The sequence below is a fragment of the Xenopus tropicalis genome, chromosome 1 (assembly GCF_000004195.4).
Source record: "Xenopus tropicalis strain Nigerian chromosome 1, UCB_Xtro_10.0, whole genome shotgun sequence".
Lineage (NCBI taxonomy): Eukaryota > Metazoa > Chordata > Amphibia > Anura > Pipidae > Xenopus > Xenopus tropicalis.
Genome location: NC_030677.2, coordinates 83,275,360 through 83,292,898, shown reverse-complemented (window position 1 = coordinate 83,292,898; position 17,539 = coordinate 83,275,360). Strand labels below are relative to the sequence as shown.

The window sequence follows — 17,539 nt, the reverse complement described above, 5'->3', positions numbered from 1 at the left end:
GATCTTTCATCAGAAAAGGCAGGGTAGACATAAATGCACTTATCACAACTTTGAAGGAGTGTGTTTGGACAAAAGTACCTTAACTGATTATGTGGTCTACCACTAAGTGAACTACCTAATTTAGTCCTGACATACTGGTTCACCTTAGGCACCTTTTAGAGGCAGCTAACCTCAGGCCCATGGCACCATGAACACTTCTTTATCAGCCAAAGAGAATTGGGAACACTAGAAGATCCCTTATGTAGACTTCCCAGGGGAATTCCCCTCCTTTTGATCGACAAGAGATCCCACACTAACTTGCAAAATATAAAATGGACTGCAACACAATTTTCTCTTTCCTACACTGCCCTTTAATGAATGTCATGACAACCACATAATATAAAATAATGCTGTGTTATATAAATATATTAAATTCAAAGGGCATTTATTCACAGCGTGCTTGGAGTTCTCTCAACTGTTTAAGCACTTAATATTACTTACATTAAAATATAGCATTTTAAAACATAACCAGATTCTTTATAACAGAAAAAATAAAGAACATAAAAAGCTATAAGTAAAACTATAAGGAATCAGAGTTTAAAATTAGCATTTATATTTATGGTGATGACAAAATCATTTAACACCATTTTAAGTTATGGGTTTATGACGTGCTTATACACTTATACACAGAGAAATACACAAGTGCTTCCCGAGGCTTAATTACACTTGCCATAAGATAGAAAACAGAATTTAAACCATCTGTTTGACAATTAATTGATTTCGGATATGATAAATCTATCTTAATGTGATAACATTATATGTGTGGTTTAAATCTGGAAGCACATCTGCCTAAATGATATCTTTATATACATTTATGAAATATATGTGAGTCAGAATGCCTGATCTCTATACTTAGAATTTTAACTAAAGAAGTAGGGCAGAAATGTTGTACATTATGTTTTGGGCTTCAGTACTAGCCCAAGGCAATCAAAAGAAGATCTGTGCCTCCAAAGATGCCCCAGTAGCTCCACATCTTCTTTTCTGCTGATTTACTGCTCATGCTCTGTGCTGCTGTCACTTACTGGGCCTAGATTAACATTTGCTTTGATAATTATTTAAAGCCGTTGTTATGCTACAGAATGTACTATTCTTAGCAACATTTTTTATTTGGTCTTCATTTTTTTTATTACTTATAGTTTTTTTAATCATTTGCCTTCACCTTCTACCTTTTTCCAGCTAACCCATCAGCTCTGTAAGGCTATATGTTATTGTTACATTTTTACTCATATTTCTATTCAGGCTTTCTAGTATTTATATTCCAGTCTCTCATGCCAAACACTACCTGGTTGCTATGGTAAATCAGAAACTAGCAACCAGACAGATTCTGAAGTTCTAAACTGTAGAGCCACTGAACAAAAAGCAAAAAATAAAGACCATTTGCAAATTTTCTCAAAATATCTATATTATGATAAAGGTGGACATAAAGGTGAAGTACTCCTTATGCTTTTTAGGCAATATGATACATTTATTCTTAATAATAAAATAAGAATATTCTTTGTTGGGACATACATTTTCTCTTATTATTTACTATTTATGATATAAGCAGTGCCTTCTAATACAAATACAATTAATATTGAAATCAAAGCTTTGGATAACATCATCCATTTTTGAATTGCTTTCAAGCCAATGGAGTACCTGCCATGCTTCTGCAGCTTCAGTACATTAGATAGACAAGTAGGAGCAGGTAACCGTAAATGGTGCCTATCTTCTGGGACCCTGCACTCAAGGAGACCACAGAACACATTTAGCATCCTTGTGATTTTAAACTTAGGGTATATACCTACAACTCCCTAGCAAGTATTCCTCCAATAAAATAAAAGAACTGTGACCTAAACTCCAAGAAATATTAGGGATGGCTAGTGGGAACATTTATCCCTTCTTGTTTAAATGCAGAAAGAGATGCTTCTGCAAGGGAATGCTATTAAATACTTTCTCTTCCTCTCTATGATCCTTAATAATTCCAGGCTAATTCCCCACACCTTGCTCTGCCCCTTCCCTTTCCCAGATTCACCCATAATCCTGCCCCAAACCTCCTTATGAACTGCTGTACCTTCTACACCCAATTAAGGCTCCTTCTCATGTTCATTGTTTGATTTATGGAAGTACAAATGGTTTTTACAATATATATATATATAGTTACATAGAGTTGAAAAAAGTTCAACCCTTCCAAGTAAACCCAGCACACACAACCTATACTTACCAATCTATACACTCACATACATAAACTATATATACAAACATTAATACTAACTGCAGATATTAGTATCACAATATCCTTGGATACTATGCTTGTTCAAGAACTCACCCAGGCCCCTCTTAAAGGCATTAACAGAATCTGCCATTATAACATCACTAGGAAGGGCATTCCACAACCTCACAGCCCTCGCAGTGAAAAACCACCTACGCCGCTTCAAATATCTTGAAAGCTCAGACAAGATCTACTGTATGTGCAGATATCAATGTTTTCCTTTTTCATTATGAAATTGTATTTTAAGTACAAAGAAAGCTTTAACTAATGGAGTTAATATAAATAAGTAATGCTTGTACGTATTTAGATCAATAAGTATGGAAGTATGAAAGGCATCTATCCTAAACTGCAAATTTATGGTAGGAAATGCTAACAGAAAATAATACTGACTATTCCCTTTTGTTCGCTCTCATATGCAGGATCAGTGGTCTAATACTTATGAAATGCAAAGTCACCTCATCAGATCATCTAAGATGTGATTTTGCAGTAGAACTTATAACTAAAAGTAGAACTTTATAAAATGTACTAATAGACCCCATAAATATTTCAACCACCTGCATACCATCCAAATTAACCCTTAAATTTGTTAAGAACACCCTAGCCCCAGCTGATAAAACAATTCATTTCTCTGACACTTGGTTCTGCTTTTATTTATTGTTATATAAATAAATTAATTTTAGATAACACAGGTCTATCATGTAAGTCAGACTGACATGCAGAATGAGAACTATTAAGACAAACAGACTTCTCTTTCCCTTTACCCAAAACCCAGCAATCAATATTTCCTGCAATGTGTGCAGTTCACAGGTTAATTAACTTTACAGAAAGCCTTTTCAATCAAGTCTTCAGCATTTAAGCTGTTATGGCATAGAGCTAGTAACAGAATAGTGTTCCCAAGTCTAGCATGCCCTCAGCACCACTCAATCAAGTACCATGTCACTATACATGTAACATTACCAGATAATTTTAAAAATTTTTAACTGGATGTTTTTCAGTATGATTTGGTAACCTTACAGCAGTGATCTGACATAGGCATGGTAAGTAACTTAATTCCCATGTCCTTATCAGATCAGTGACTGAAATATATGTATGGGGCACTGAAGGCTTCATATCGCTTACCCCATGCCCTCCTTTGGCTGCTAGTTATGGGCTCCACATGTTTTACTCAGTTGATGCACATGGCATGCAACCTTCTTGCTTGCACAGGATCCGTTATCCAGTTCTGAATTACAGGAAGGCTATCTCCCATAGTCTCCATTATAAGCAAATCATTTAAATTTTAAAAAATGAATTCCTTTTTTTAATAATAAAACAGTACCTTGTACTTGATCCCACCTAAGATATAGTTATATTGGAGGCAAAACAATCTTAATGAGTTTAATTAATGTTTAAATGGTTAATTAGTAGACAATGGTATGAAGATCCAAATTACAGAAAGATCCCTTATCCAGAAAACCCCACATCCCAAGCATTCTGGATAATAGGTCCCATATCTGTACTTTCACCTACACTACAGCAGCATTTAAGCTTGTTATGCTTAAGCTCCCAAATATTAATTCTGCCCAATCAAATCAAATGATCTAATAATGAACTAGAAATTTGTTTAAAATGATTTATTTTGCTAAACACATGAACATCTTTTTTGTGTTTGTTTTTCCTTTTTATCTTCTTCTGTGCTCTTAATTTTTAAATATATTAATTACACTGAGAAGATTTAAGCAAAGCTGAGAAATATATAGGCCAAAGACATGTAGAACTGATCCACCACAAGTCATCAATCAAATCAAATCATAAACCTTGACATATACTCTGCTTTCTTTCATATGGGAATTTGTTTTGGGAGCATGTTTTGCATATCTTTGTATTATATGTATATCTATAAATATATATATGTAAGTATATGACATTTATATATGATATTCTAATGTTTATAAATATATGCTTGTGACATGAATGTGTCTCAAAGAAAATGAAGTATACAAGTGTAAATGTCAGGCATTTTTATATGTTTGGAACTACTGTATTCCTTTAGAGCTTATCTGCAGGGGATATGATGCTTTTGTATTTTTGCCAAATTAATATAAGAAGAGCAGATACAGTGATCATTAAGGGTTAGGAGCTAGAGGAAACATGTCGTTCACTGATTATTGCACAAATAAAAAATAGGGATTGGGGTGTATAAAGAGGATGCAGGATTCTGAATAAAGGATGCTTCTGCATTCACTGGGGTGCTCACCCTGGAGAGAGAGGGACAGGGATTTATTGATTAATGTTGCTTTAAAATGTAGCTATAATACTCCTAAAGTAATACATTAAAACGTATATTAATAATTGTAGCAAGATTTGGGTTGAGCAGCACTCCCATGAAAGGTTTATGTCCCCTTTAAATCTCAACCATAGATTCAAATGGATATGTGCTCTACTGGTTTCCTATTGCAAGTTTAAACTGTCCTTTGCAGTCTGCATCAGGCTACATACTCAGAATATGCAACTTCTACAAAAATTAACTGAACTGTTAAATGAACTATTAATTTAAAAAATGTAGAGCTTGTTATGACTATAATTACAGTAAAGTCTGCTCTCCTGTATTAATGAGGCCTATAGCAAATTTTACTTTGTAGTCACTGAGATAGTTCTTTATGAGTAAAATCACAGACAGTATCCCAGTTTGTAAGCAGAATCTTCTCTCCACTGTATGGACCCTTACAAATGCAAATCTACAGTTCATATCTGGATATACACGCAAATTAAATTGCAAAATGCATAGGATACTATATGCCTTTCAGCACTTTCAAAACTGCAATACATTTATCATTTGGGCTATTACAATGCATAAGGGTGAAACAAAGCTTGTCTTCCCAAGGGGGTCTACATATTAGCAGTGAAGAAAGTCAGCCACTTGCATTGCTTCTATGAACTCTATTTAATGAGATATTTCAATCCCTAATGCACCCCTCCATTTATAATTAAATGTCTAGAAAAACTCCTTTCCCACTAAGCCTTACCTCCCAAGGATTTCAGATAAGGGATGAAAGCACAGAACAAATTCTAACCCTGTGATATCATGCATTGCCTGAACATCTAAGCAGAAAACAACTATTTCTTAGCCTTAGCTTGAGAAAAAGTTTATTTTTTGGCTGGCTAAGCAAGACAAGCAAAAGGGACATATCCATCTTCATCAGCCTTAATAGCAAGAGAACCATTTGTTTTGGAACATTTTGGGTGGTTTTAGCCCATTCGTTAGGTACTGAGAGAAGAATGTTGCAGGTATCTAAACAGAAGAAGATCTGTTTATTTGCAAATCTGAAACAAACAGCAAGCACTACCTCCACCTATCTCTACAAATTGGGTCTACACACTTGTGACAAGATGATCTGACTAAATGCAAAATGGTGAAAATTTGTGAAATGCATTGAAGTCATGGAACATTTTGCAAAATGCACTGGAGTCAGTTGGCCAAAAATGCATTTTTTCTTGTGAATTTTATGTGGCAAATCTATGCCTGGCTAAAAATTTTGCTCATCTCTACTTCATACAGACTCTTCCTAGAATTTCTTCTCGGGTAAGGCTACTTCTTGACACATATAATTTAGAAGCATACAAGGACAGCAGATGCAAACCCTACCTAGCTACTTAAAAGGAGTGACAAAAATACTGAGACATCAGTGACAAATGTTTTTTTTTCTGTAATTACAGAAAAGCATACTACCCAGGCTTACATGCTTATGTCAAACAGTTCAGCTGAAAAGGGCACAGAAAATCATGGAGAAAATAATGCGGCACCCACTCAAAGCATGGAAAAATTGTTTGGGTTTTTACTTATTCTTTATACATATACCAAACTAGGGGGCGTGTAAATAAATTGGTTTCCCAAAAGGTTTATAGTTAGCCCAGATAGAATGCCCCTTTCCTTCATCTTACAATTGTCAAATTTGCAGAGAGGTCTATTACAAGATTATACTCTGTAGTTAAGGGTTCTTTTATGAAACTTGACCAGCAAGGTACAGTTATATGTCACATGATTAACTTATAAGTATGTGAGACCTAGAAGCTATTGGGGTTATGTAATAAAAGATACAAACGTTGCTCACGTGATGTAACCTACAGTAGGAAGCATTTATTTGTCGCTTGTTTAAAAACAAATATCTAGTGATGAGCAAATCTGTCCCGTTTCGCCAAAAAAATTGCGAATCCGTTGTGTGAAACGGCAAAAAATGTGCGAAATGGCAAAAATGTTGCGCGCAACTTTTTTTTTGACGCGCATCATTTTTTTATGCGCACAATTTTTTGACATGGGAGTCAATTTTTTTGATGCATGCTGAATTATTCCGCAGCGAATTTTGTCACCCATTCCGCGAAAAAATCTGCCAAGGCTGAAACGTGGAAATTTGCCACAAATCCATGCCTGTCGAATTATTTCACCCATCACTACAAATATCTTATTGGTTGCTATGGGCTACTGCACCTGGGCAAACTCAGTATTGTGCTCAAGGATGCTTTTATAGGGTACTACTGACCCTAATTTTCAGTCAGAAGCAGAAGTTTGCAGCCAACAGAAATATTGCAAATATTTCTGTTTGGCTGCTTAGCATTGTTTTTTGTGGATCTACTACACTATTTGGATTTTTTTGGCTTAAAAGTCTATGAATCTGCTCTAAAAATCTACTGCAATGTAAAATTTATTGGAGTAATCTTATTCACTGTAATTTGATCTAATGGGGTATCTTTCATACTAGACCAGAAATGGAGCCATCTGTATGGAGACATCTGCATGTGTATTTATGAATGCATCAAAATGCTGTTTCATAAAAACTGAAGATAGTTAACATCTGTGTCCTTGTGTTATAAACTGTTCCCATCACATATAGTAGTTTTGCCAGTCAGGAATGTGTGTTGATCCAGCAATATTGTTACATATTATTGCATTCACTGTGCTATTCCATAGGGAAGGATTTTGACATCTGATGTACTGTAGGAGCTTAGGACTTCAGCTTCTATAAATCTTTTTTTATTGTTTTAATTTGTTGTAGTTATTAAAAGTGAATTGAATGATTTTTACCAAGATAATCAGCATATCACAGACTTTTCAAGTTGTTTTGTTCCACTTTACCACTGGAACACATCTGCTGTTAAACTATGAAATATAACTACATCACCTTTCTTGGTTCACAGACAGCTCTGTCCCAATCAGAAACATACAGTATATGTCCTTTGTTGCTTATTTATTGTGTCTTTTCAGCTGTATATAAAGAAATGTAACAAAGGCATCTGTGATCAAAGTCAAAGGCTGAATAGGCATTCAGACCGATTTCAGGATGTTTTCAGAATGGATTACATCCTTTCATTAATCTGAGAATTTCCCGACGGCTAATAAACTAAGGGAAAGCTGCAATTACCAACTGGGGAGATATAAATAAAACTATAAAATATTCAGCTAATATATAATTCATCTAGTAGCAACCATCCAGCCATATGTAGTGCAATGAAATCACACTGCAAGCACAGCTTGTTTTAGATGTGGGAAGTGTTAGCAAAACAAGGTGTGGGCATCACAATTGGCTGCACTTTATGTGTATGTATAGATTTCAGCTGGATCCTTGCAGGGGATTTATATCCTGAAACCAACTTGGCTCTGCTTGAAGATTATTCATTCTATTAAATAAGGACTCGACAAACACTGTATATCAATCAGTAGAAAATAACTTAGGTTCAGCTATGTTCTATATTCACATTTAAAAAGAATGAAAAATAGGCCATTTAATGCATGTCATTAATTTTGCCTTTAGTTTAAAAAATCAGCTATAGCTAAAAAACAGATGTATTTTCAGAGCAAAATATATATTGTACATTTCTTGACATTTGTATTAATTCTGCAAGCTTTTTGTTTTTTTATTTGCACCTAATAATGTCTTTTGCAGTTTTGTACCAACTATCATTGATATGGAAATTATATAATTAAATATGTGGTGCTGTAAAAAAAGCTAAAAAATGAATGATACTTGCAATTTCCTACTCACACTAGCCTATGTTTACAGGATTTGGGCCAACGTCCTGCCATCTGGTACAAATCTAGGCCTCACAAAACTCTAGGCCAATCTTCCCCTTACAGAGGATGTGTTAATTGGAATCTTTAGATACATTTAGATGTACTGCCAGTCAGTAAGAACCATACAGTAAATGCATCCAATTCGGTTAAGCCAATTGACATAATTTAGTTAATATTGTGATTGGTTACCAGTTCATGCAGTATATAATGTAAGACTTACCAGCTTTGTGAATTTCTGTTCTCAGGACACAGGCACTACATAAGTGTAAATACTTAAATCTGTTTAAGATGGCCCCCCATTATATTGTCTTAAAACATGGCACTTTTAGGCCAGAAGATTTCTTACGCCTAGAGAATGCACACTCAATGAACTGTATGCTTCTTTTTACTTAATTTTTTTTCTCAAGAATAATAAAATAGAAAGGACCAATTCTAAAGGCAGGTTAGTCAGGTTATTCTTTTTCAGACCTTGGTTTTCTAGCAGACTCCAACATTAGCATTACAAATATATTTGTGAATATTAATTAGGGTAAAGACAGTACTCAGCCAAATATTTGGGGGGACAATGAGGCCACACTGTCCACACATACTATAAAGCAGCTATATAAATGCCACAGGAGTAAAAAGTGCCAACCAAAATGTAAACAAAGGCTTTAGTTCTCTTTTATTATGTCATAAATGGACTATGAAATCCCCCAAGCAGCAGAAGAGACTGCCAGTATAAAATAGCTTGTGAATTGTGGTGACTCTTTATGGGATGTAAAGCTGTCATTCACTAGAGCTGTTATGTTTTATCCAGTGATTACTGAAAGCTTTGTTTCTAAAGGAGTTTCACACATTATGAAGCCCCTATGTGATTGACTTGGCTTAACTTAATAAAAACATTAAGTTAAACAAAAGAATAACACTAAAAAGAACCAGAATATTTTTGACACTTTTAATGAGAGTGCCTAGCAATTAACCAATTCTGACTAAAGAAAACAGCAATCAGTGAGTTTCTGACAAAATGCAAATGTTCACATGGAACAGCATGTTGATGTTTGAATGAAAAACAACAAAAGAGATTTATTTTACAAATACTAATTTATGTTAAATTTGTCTTTTGTATTTAAAGAAGGATTTAACACATTTTCTACATTTAGAAATACACAGGCAGGATTTAAGGAGGTAAAAATTGGGCAGATATCTATTGGACAGGTTTGAAAATCCCACTGTGTGAGAACCCCTGTGGTGCATTGATGAGGTGCATAGGCCTGCATAGGCCAAAGTATTGGATCAGCCCAATTTGGCCCTGCACATAGGTGGCCAGAACACCTACATTGCAGACCTTCAATTTAACAGATGTTCATACATGTGTATGGCCAGCTTAAGTCCTATAGATGGACTAGTAATTCTACCTGTAATGGTCATTGCGTCTTATAAATTTGCTGAACTTTGCTTACAACAATTAAATACCCATGCTGGTGTGATTTTAGATGTATCTTTCTGGACAAAAAAATGTTATAGTGCTCTTTTTAAAAGAAACACAGATAGACACACTTTACATAACTATTAAAACAATCTGGCAAGGCTTGACTGCTATAAAGCTTTTAAATCACTTTATTTAATACAAATCAGAAGTCAGTTTTTTGGGTTGGTGTGATGCATTGTGAAATTAGAGGTTCAACTAATGATGAGTGAACCTGTCGAAAAATTTGCGAAGCGCGGCTACCGTGACTTTTTTTGATGCAACTGAGACTTTTTTTTACGGGAAAAAAATTTCCAATGCGGAATTTTACAGTGAATCCATGCCTGGCAAAAAAAATTCTCATCACTAGGTACCACTCTTTGTACTCTTTGGATTCTTTACGAAAGAGTGGTTCCTATCCTAACTCATCTATCCTTAGAAATTTTCATTTGCATGACCTATAATATAATTAGTAGACCAACTTGTTGAGGTTTATTAATTTATCGATCTACCCATGATCTTCAACAGAACACCCAAATGTGACCCAGTTATTATTTTTGTTTTACACCTACTCATATAAACAAGAAGCTATAAGGAGGTTTGATATGGGCTCACAAACACCTTTATACAAACAAGAAATATACTACAATATTCGTGCTTCCTCTGTGACACTTCTTAACAAAATGCTATAAGAAAATATGCTTCAGTAAAGATGCATGTGCCGGGGGCATGATGCTATAGCAAGAGAAAATTGTGGGCTTTCTTTTGTGGTCAATTTGAGGGCATTCATACACTGCTGAAACTTTACAGCCCTTTTCCAACAGACTAAAAATGTACAGAGGAATAGAAATGGGCTGCAATCTTCATGCAAAATTCTAAAATGATTTTAGTGTTGTTTAAACAGCAGACATTGGCATCTAAACAGGGCAGAAAAAAAAGAAATAAATGAAAATATTTGAAGAGGAAGCTGAAAACCAGATGCATAGATTACTGCCAAACTTCCTTATACCCAAAATAATGAGGCTGGCAAAAATTCTGCTGGCTCTGCACTCTAAAATGTTCAAAAGTAAACTCAAACTTTCCTATGCTATAAACCTAAATATTGTTTCAGTTCAGCTATTTTTCTTTCTCTGTGTTTCCATCAGTTTTTGCAATAGTTATACCAATAAGTACTTTAAATAGTGATAAAACAGAATACAGTGGAGTTTGCTTACTAAGGTAGATGCAAGTGCAGATGCGCACTAGTGCAATAATCCACACTACTCAGTATTTTCTTTCATCTAACCAACTGTACTAGGCATCACTCCTATATACTTATTTTACTTTAATGATACATAGTGATGTGCAGCTTTGCAAAATGTACTTAGGGCTACACTTACCTGCCTGGTTTGTGGTGACATTCACAAAAACATACTGTCGAAAACCTGGACTCAGCTCAGAAACACCGTTTTCAGCTTCAATCTCAAAGGTGTAGTTTGTGTGGGCCTGAAGGTCTATTACCATTACAGAAGTATTTTTCAAACCAGTTTGCTGAGGTATGTAACGGACATGCATACCACATTCTTCACATGGACTAGAGAGGGAATTGCACTTTTTGCAAACTATATTATAAAAAACATCTTTTCGTCCACCAGTATCTGAGGGGAACATCCATTCAAGAAACACACTTGTCTCATTGATGTTAGATATAGCATTTCGTGGAGCTGATGGTGGCCCTATAAAGAAATAGAGGAAACATTTCTAGAGTTACTTTTACTTTAAAACAACACATCATATTCAGTATAGGAAAGTTATTGCTAGGTATTATTAGGTATTATTAGCCATTACCACCTAAGGAGCAGGACTGCTGGTGGAAAGAAACACACTAATAAGTCCTATCACTCTTAAAAGGTATTACAGTCCTACCCCTTGTAAGAGGCATGTTGTTGGGGGGGGGCAGATAATATTTCCCAGAATCCTCTTTTTCTGAAAAAGTTACTTGCTCTGGAAGCAGCCTAACTGAAACCAGAAAGAAGAGGTTTCATATAGCTGAAGTTTAAGCTAAGGACCTTGGTTTAAAAAAAAACCAAAAATCTAATAACACAGCCTATATGAAACTACTAGAGAGCAATGTGATGGTAATAAATGTTTCAATGCATAAAAGTCACTTAAAGAGGAAAAAAAATATTTACATTTGATAATGTTCCAGTAACATTATCATAGATTTAGCAATATATGTTTTTTATTACTCTTATTCCTATTTACCAAACATTTAGAGCAGGCTTTACAACATGCCTTGAATATAAATGTTAATACTATGCATATACTGTACTTTACTGCATGCCTTGAATATAAATTTAACACAATGCTTGAGCAGAAATACATTCATAATAAAGGTGGCAAATATAAAAATATGTACATTCAATTTACCTGAATGTTACACTAGACTTCCACCCATGAATTACAAATAATAAATGCAAATGGAAATTTGTCAAGCATTTAAATTCTCTTTGCTCAAGTGTTCCTTCCTGACATGATACAAAACTATGATGTGTTTGCTTTAGTTCAGCTAAATTACTCAGGATGTTTTATATTATGCTGTAGGAAATAAATGATTGTGTATTTCATATTAATAACATTGTAGAAAAGAAATAAAACATCAGTGCACTGTACTTTAAATGGGGGATATTAACAAATAAACAGTAAAACTTATGTTAGACAGTTATTTCAATAAGCAAAATTTAGGGACAGAAAACAATGTTTTTCTCTGTGCAAAGCTCAACTTCCAACTGACCTGCTAACAAGTGACCTGGAAAGCCTAAATTTGGTGGATTTGGTCTTTTGGAAACCTAGCTCACTTACTACTGTATGTAACATTTCAAAAAGGCTGTTTCTTAAGGTTAAACTTTTACAATGCAGATATACCTTTTTTAATCCCTACTACACAAAAAATAAAATAGCAAATCCAAATAATGGGCTGTAAGGCTGCATCGGTTTATAAATATGTCAGGGTAATAGTATGGCATACCACCCCCTAAATACCAGATGAGGGCAAAATACCAGAGCTCAATTCAGTATTAACAAGGCAACGCATATGAAGTTATCATATGAAGTAAGTGATATAAGGCTTAAGTATATACAGGAACCACAGAAGAGTATTTGTATAAAAAATGCCATTTTTCTTTTTTACGCATCAAATATATTGAACAACTAAGCATTTAATCTTAATTTAGATGCTAAATCCTGCATATCAAGGTTCTTTCAGCAATTACCAAGTAAAATGGTGTTATAATTGTTATGCAGAATAGCTGACATTAATAGGATTAAAACAAAACACGTTTTTTTTTATTGGTGGCTGAAATGTCAAGCCATTCATCTTATTAAAGCCTTGCAGATTCAAAATGATCTTTCAAGGTGTCTTAACTAGAACATTAGACAACAACAAGAGATCGTCTGCACTCACTCATTATGAATATACAGGGTATAAGACATTAAGACATTCCATGCATTAAGCTACTAAAAAATCCCCATTCCTTTAAACAAAACAGGGATTGTCCATATATTGCAATATTTTCAAACTGGGCAACTATGGCAAAGTCATCCCCTCTATGGCCAGTCCTACACTCACTTTCTTTTGATTCCTTAAGAATTTTACTGCTTCATTATACATTTTCCATAGGGACTAAGTTTTACCTGCAAATTACTTGCTTTCAAGGTTAAAACTCCCAAATGGTTGCCCATTTATTGGCCAGAACTGGTCAAAGCCTCATTGCACCCTCGCCTAATTATTTAAAATTTATTGGTGAACACAACGTTCCCTTTTTTGGTATGTCATAACTAGAAATTGCTGTAAAAGAGTCCTTTTTTCTGGAGAAAAGATCAGATTGATTTACAATATACTAACCCCCTTATTTAATAAAAGACACTAAGTTTGCCCAGCAGTAGTAACCCATAGCAACCAATAAGATGTTTGCTTTTAAACAGGTGACCAGTTACTTGCTGATTGGTTGCTATGGGTTACTGCTCCTGCACAAATTTAGTGCCTTATATTACATAACCCCAAAATTGTTTAAAAAAATAATCCCTTGCATTTTTTAACCTTCTGTATCATAAAGAAAAATGATTTCTGTAAAGCAAATGTTACTTACAGTGCTTCTCTGCAGGATTATTTCAGCCTGCTAAAAATCACCCATGTCCTACTTTTAGCCAAATCTTTTAGCTCATATCTTTTTATGCAATTAGAGCCAATAGGAACCACAGAAGGTAGTCATGATTTAAAAGTGCTGTGTGTAACATTAGCTTTATGACTGATTTTGCTTACTTGTACAAGACATGGTGTATGGATCGGATTCTCTCCTATAGTAACGGTCTTCACAAACACAAAATGTGGATCCCTCTTCATTCGTGTAACTGTGAGGTGGACATTTGCTACACATCAGACTTTGAGGGGAAGACTTGAAAAATCCCATTGGACATGCTGGAAAAAAGAAAAACAGGTTGATTTTACAAAGTAAAGGGATGGAAGAAGCAGCCTTGGAGTTATAAAATACTTGAATAATTTGTAATGATGTAACTTCAGTCAAATTATTTAGTGATACTTTTATTAAAACATATACTTTAACATCTGTTATTAAAAAAACTCCACCTTGGGAGTTCCATAACCTCAATGAATCCTTTTTGTGATTACAGAACTCCTTTAATATACTTATTTTTTACAATAAGGTCAAGATTATTCCTTTTATCCATTTTACAGCAGAGAATACAATATCTTCCAATTAATATCCAACTAAATTTTTTGTACATAGGACTGGAACACAACTTAAGACTAAGAACCCACGGAGTGGGTTACTCACCTGCTATACATCTCTACTATTTCGGGCGAGTAACCGCTCCAACAAGGCTTTCCACCAGCAACAACAGAAGTCACCAGTGGAAAGCCCTTTGCATCGCTTTGGTAATCCATAGTCGCACAAAGTTTCCACCTGCAGGCAACTTTAAGCAACTTCTGAAACAATGCAAAGGGATTTCCACCGGCGACTTCTATTGTTGCTAGTGGAAAGCCTATAACGGGCGAGTAACTCGCTCCATGGGTTCTAACCCTAAGCCATATCTTTGCTAGTCTTAAAAATAAAAAGCAACTTATTATTCAGAGGGCTTATCTGCAGACTGTTAATTTGCTTTAGTAGCTTCTCCTCTGTAAACAGTGACTAAACAGAACCAGGATATACTTAAGTGAAAGTGGTTTCATTTTCTTGTTTAGTTCAAGAAATAATATATATGAGATATTACTTAACCAAAACAAAAGTATGTTACATTCTATGGTATGTATGCAAGCACCCACCCTGAAGTTATTAAACATTGTGCATTTTTAAGCAATTTCCAAAGCCACTTAAACGGTGCCTTACATATAGTAGTTATTAGCCTATCTAAAAGGTTTAGATTGTAAGCTCTTGCTTTTGGGCTTTATAAATATTAATAATGATGATAGTTTTGCAGCATTTTGTCTAAATCAACAAAAACATATTGGCTACACATTCTAATAATCAGTTAAAGAGTAAGACACGAGGAGGCCCATTTATCAAAATTCTGATTTTCCTGGTTTTAGAGTTTTTATCCATGAATCTCTGTGGAAAACCTCTAAATTAAATTCAAGATTTTGTTTTAGTGGAAAAAAACACGAATCGTGAAAAATAAATAACATACAAATGTTAGTAAATGCCCACCATAGAGAGAGAATTTGAGTAGCTCAGAATATAAATGAAATGCAGTTATGGATCAACATAGAGATTATCTACATAATATTCTAAAGGTGTCCATATCATTTGACCTCCCCAAAAAAGTAAGATGATGTGATTTGTTTATAACCTTTTAAATATGCACATTTTATACTTTGTCTTTTGGAAATTCCAGCACCAACAAAGTTTTAGAATCCTAAATGTGTTTGCATGATTTTCAAAGGCATAGCATTTTGTAAAATGCAAATATCTGCAAACAATGCCTATAGACACAGCACTGAATCTTTTCCCCTTAGGATTGTGAAGGAGAAGAAAAGCCCTGTGGTGGATGTTAGCTGCCTGACAGCTTTCTCAGCGTACATTGTGAACCAGACATGCCCTCTATTCAATACATTTCCTCCAGCTGTAATTTATATGTATGATGTTTTTGACACATTCCACCAAAGACCTGTACAGTCCTCTTTTCCTTTGTTACAAAGCAGACAATGCCTTTTCTGCAATCTGAATTAGATCCCAATGTTTTCAGCAACCGACAATTTCACTATAATCCAGATGGTCTCTCCAGTCTGAGGCATATCTGTATATTTAATTGGTCTAATTAAGAATACCAGAGAACTAATTCATAACTACAAAACTGTATAATTCATTTTTGGATTAAAGGAAAATCCATTACACTGGTTCAGAATGCGTTTACTGGTTTGATATACTTACATTAAAGCTGATATTTGAAAAACATAGAAGGATTTTGCATCATCTCTATTACAGAGTTTATAAAAAGGATAACTACCGCATAAAAAACAACTCTCCCACCATAGAAAAATGCATATAATTTTTTTAGAGACTCCCTGCCTAGTGCAAATCTCTTTCTCTCATACATTGTCGCAGCTCTTTATTTATGAGGGACAGACTGCCTATGTGCCATCACCCTCCCTGCCCATAGCTGTCATTTAAAAGTGCAAGTTAGGTGGGCACATGGTACAAAGGTGCCCTGTACTTACTCTCTACACAAAGCACACAAAATACCTTAAAGGAACAGTTCAATGTAAAAATAAAACTGGGTAAAATGGATAGACTACTAATATTCACTGGAAGTGACCCCACTTCCAGGGGGTTAGATTAGGACTCCCTGTAAAATTCTCAATATTACTATACTTTTCTTTTGTGTAACATGGGTATGGGAAGCTGATGTACAGCTCTACCCCTTAATCTGGAAAAACAAAATAAATTAAATATGTTTTTTATTTATCTGTAATTAGATTTTTATATCAGTTTCTTGGGTAAAGTGCGACTCACAAAAAAATCCATATCTTTATATGTACGGCCAGCTTAAGGTGTTTACTTATGGATAATTATAAAAAAAAATATAGCCTAAGATAGATTAGCATTCACCAATTCTTAATTATTTTTTTTGTAGGAGACCAGCACATTTCAGTCCTTCTTATCATCTTTTATTGCTTTAGTAAACCACTGAGTTTACATGAACAAAATTTGTATTTCCATGCAGGTTTTCATATATATATAACTATATATTTTCCTGCTGGTGATTTAAGGTTTACTCACTCCATGGATTTCTAAAGCTAATACATTATCTCACCTCTGTCACAATTATGATCTGTGCTTTGAGTCACGACACTGACTGACAGTTTTGATAAGCTGTCAGTTGCATGATATTGCCTGCAAGCCTTACACTTTGGGGCATATTTAATGTAGTGTGTAAGTCAACTTCACTGGTGATGTTGCCCATAGCAATCAATCAGAGCTTTGCTTTTGTTTTCTAATTTGTAGGTGACCCTTTAAATCCAATTGCTGATTGGTTGCTATGGGTTATACACTATAATAAATATGCCCCTTTCTGTATGTAAAGGAATAATCATACATCTTTTACTACAATGGCTACAAGACCTTCACAAGAGTTTGCTGCACAATCAATTGAAATACATTTCACGGTAGAAAAAACTTTAAGTTATTATAATATTGCTCTTCTTATTATAGATCTATTTATTTTTGTTGACACAGGTTATTCACCAACCTTGTGCAAAATACAC

The 17,539-nt window shown here is 34.6% G+C and overlaps 1 protein-coding gene across 3 annotated transcripts in view; it reads right to left on the bottom strand.

Annotated features, from left to right (window-relative positions):
- Positions 1-17,539, bottom strand: part of epha5 (EPH receptor A5) — a 174,586-nt gene that overhangs the window by 39,687 nt on the left and 117,360 nt on the right. For all 3 annotated transcript variants that reach the window (XM_031903379.1, XM_012955378.3, XM_002936460.5), the window contains exons 4-5: positions 14,081-14,236; positions 11,160-11,495 (exon numbers count right to left, since the gene is read on the bottom strand). In XM_031903379.1, the coding sequence (XP_031759239.1) occupies positions 11,160-11,495; positions 14,081-14,236 (492 nt within the window). The remainder of the gene's footprint in view (positions 1-11,159; positions 11,496-14,080; positions 14,237-17,539) is intronic.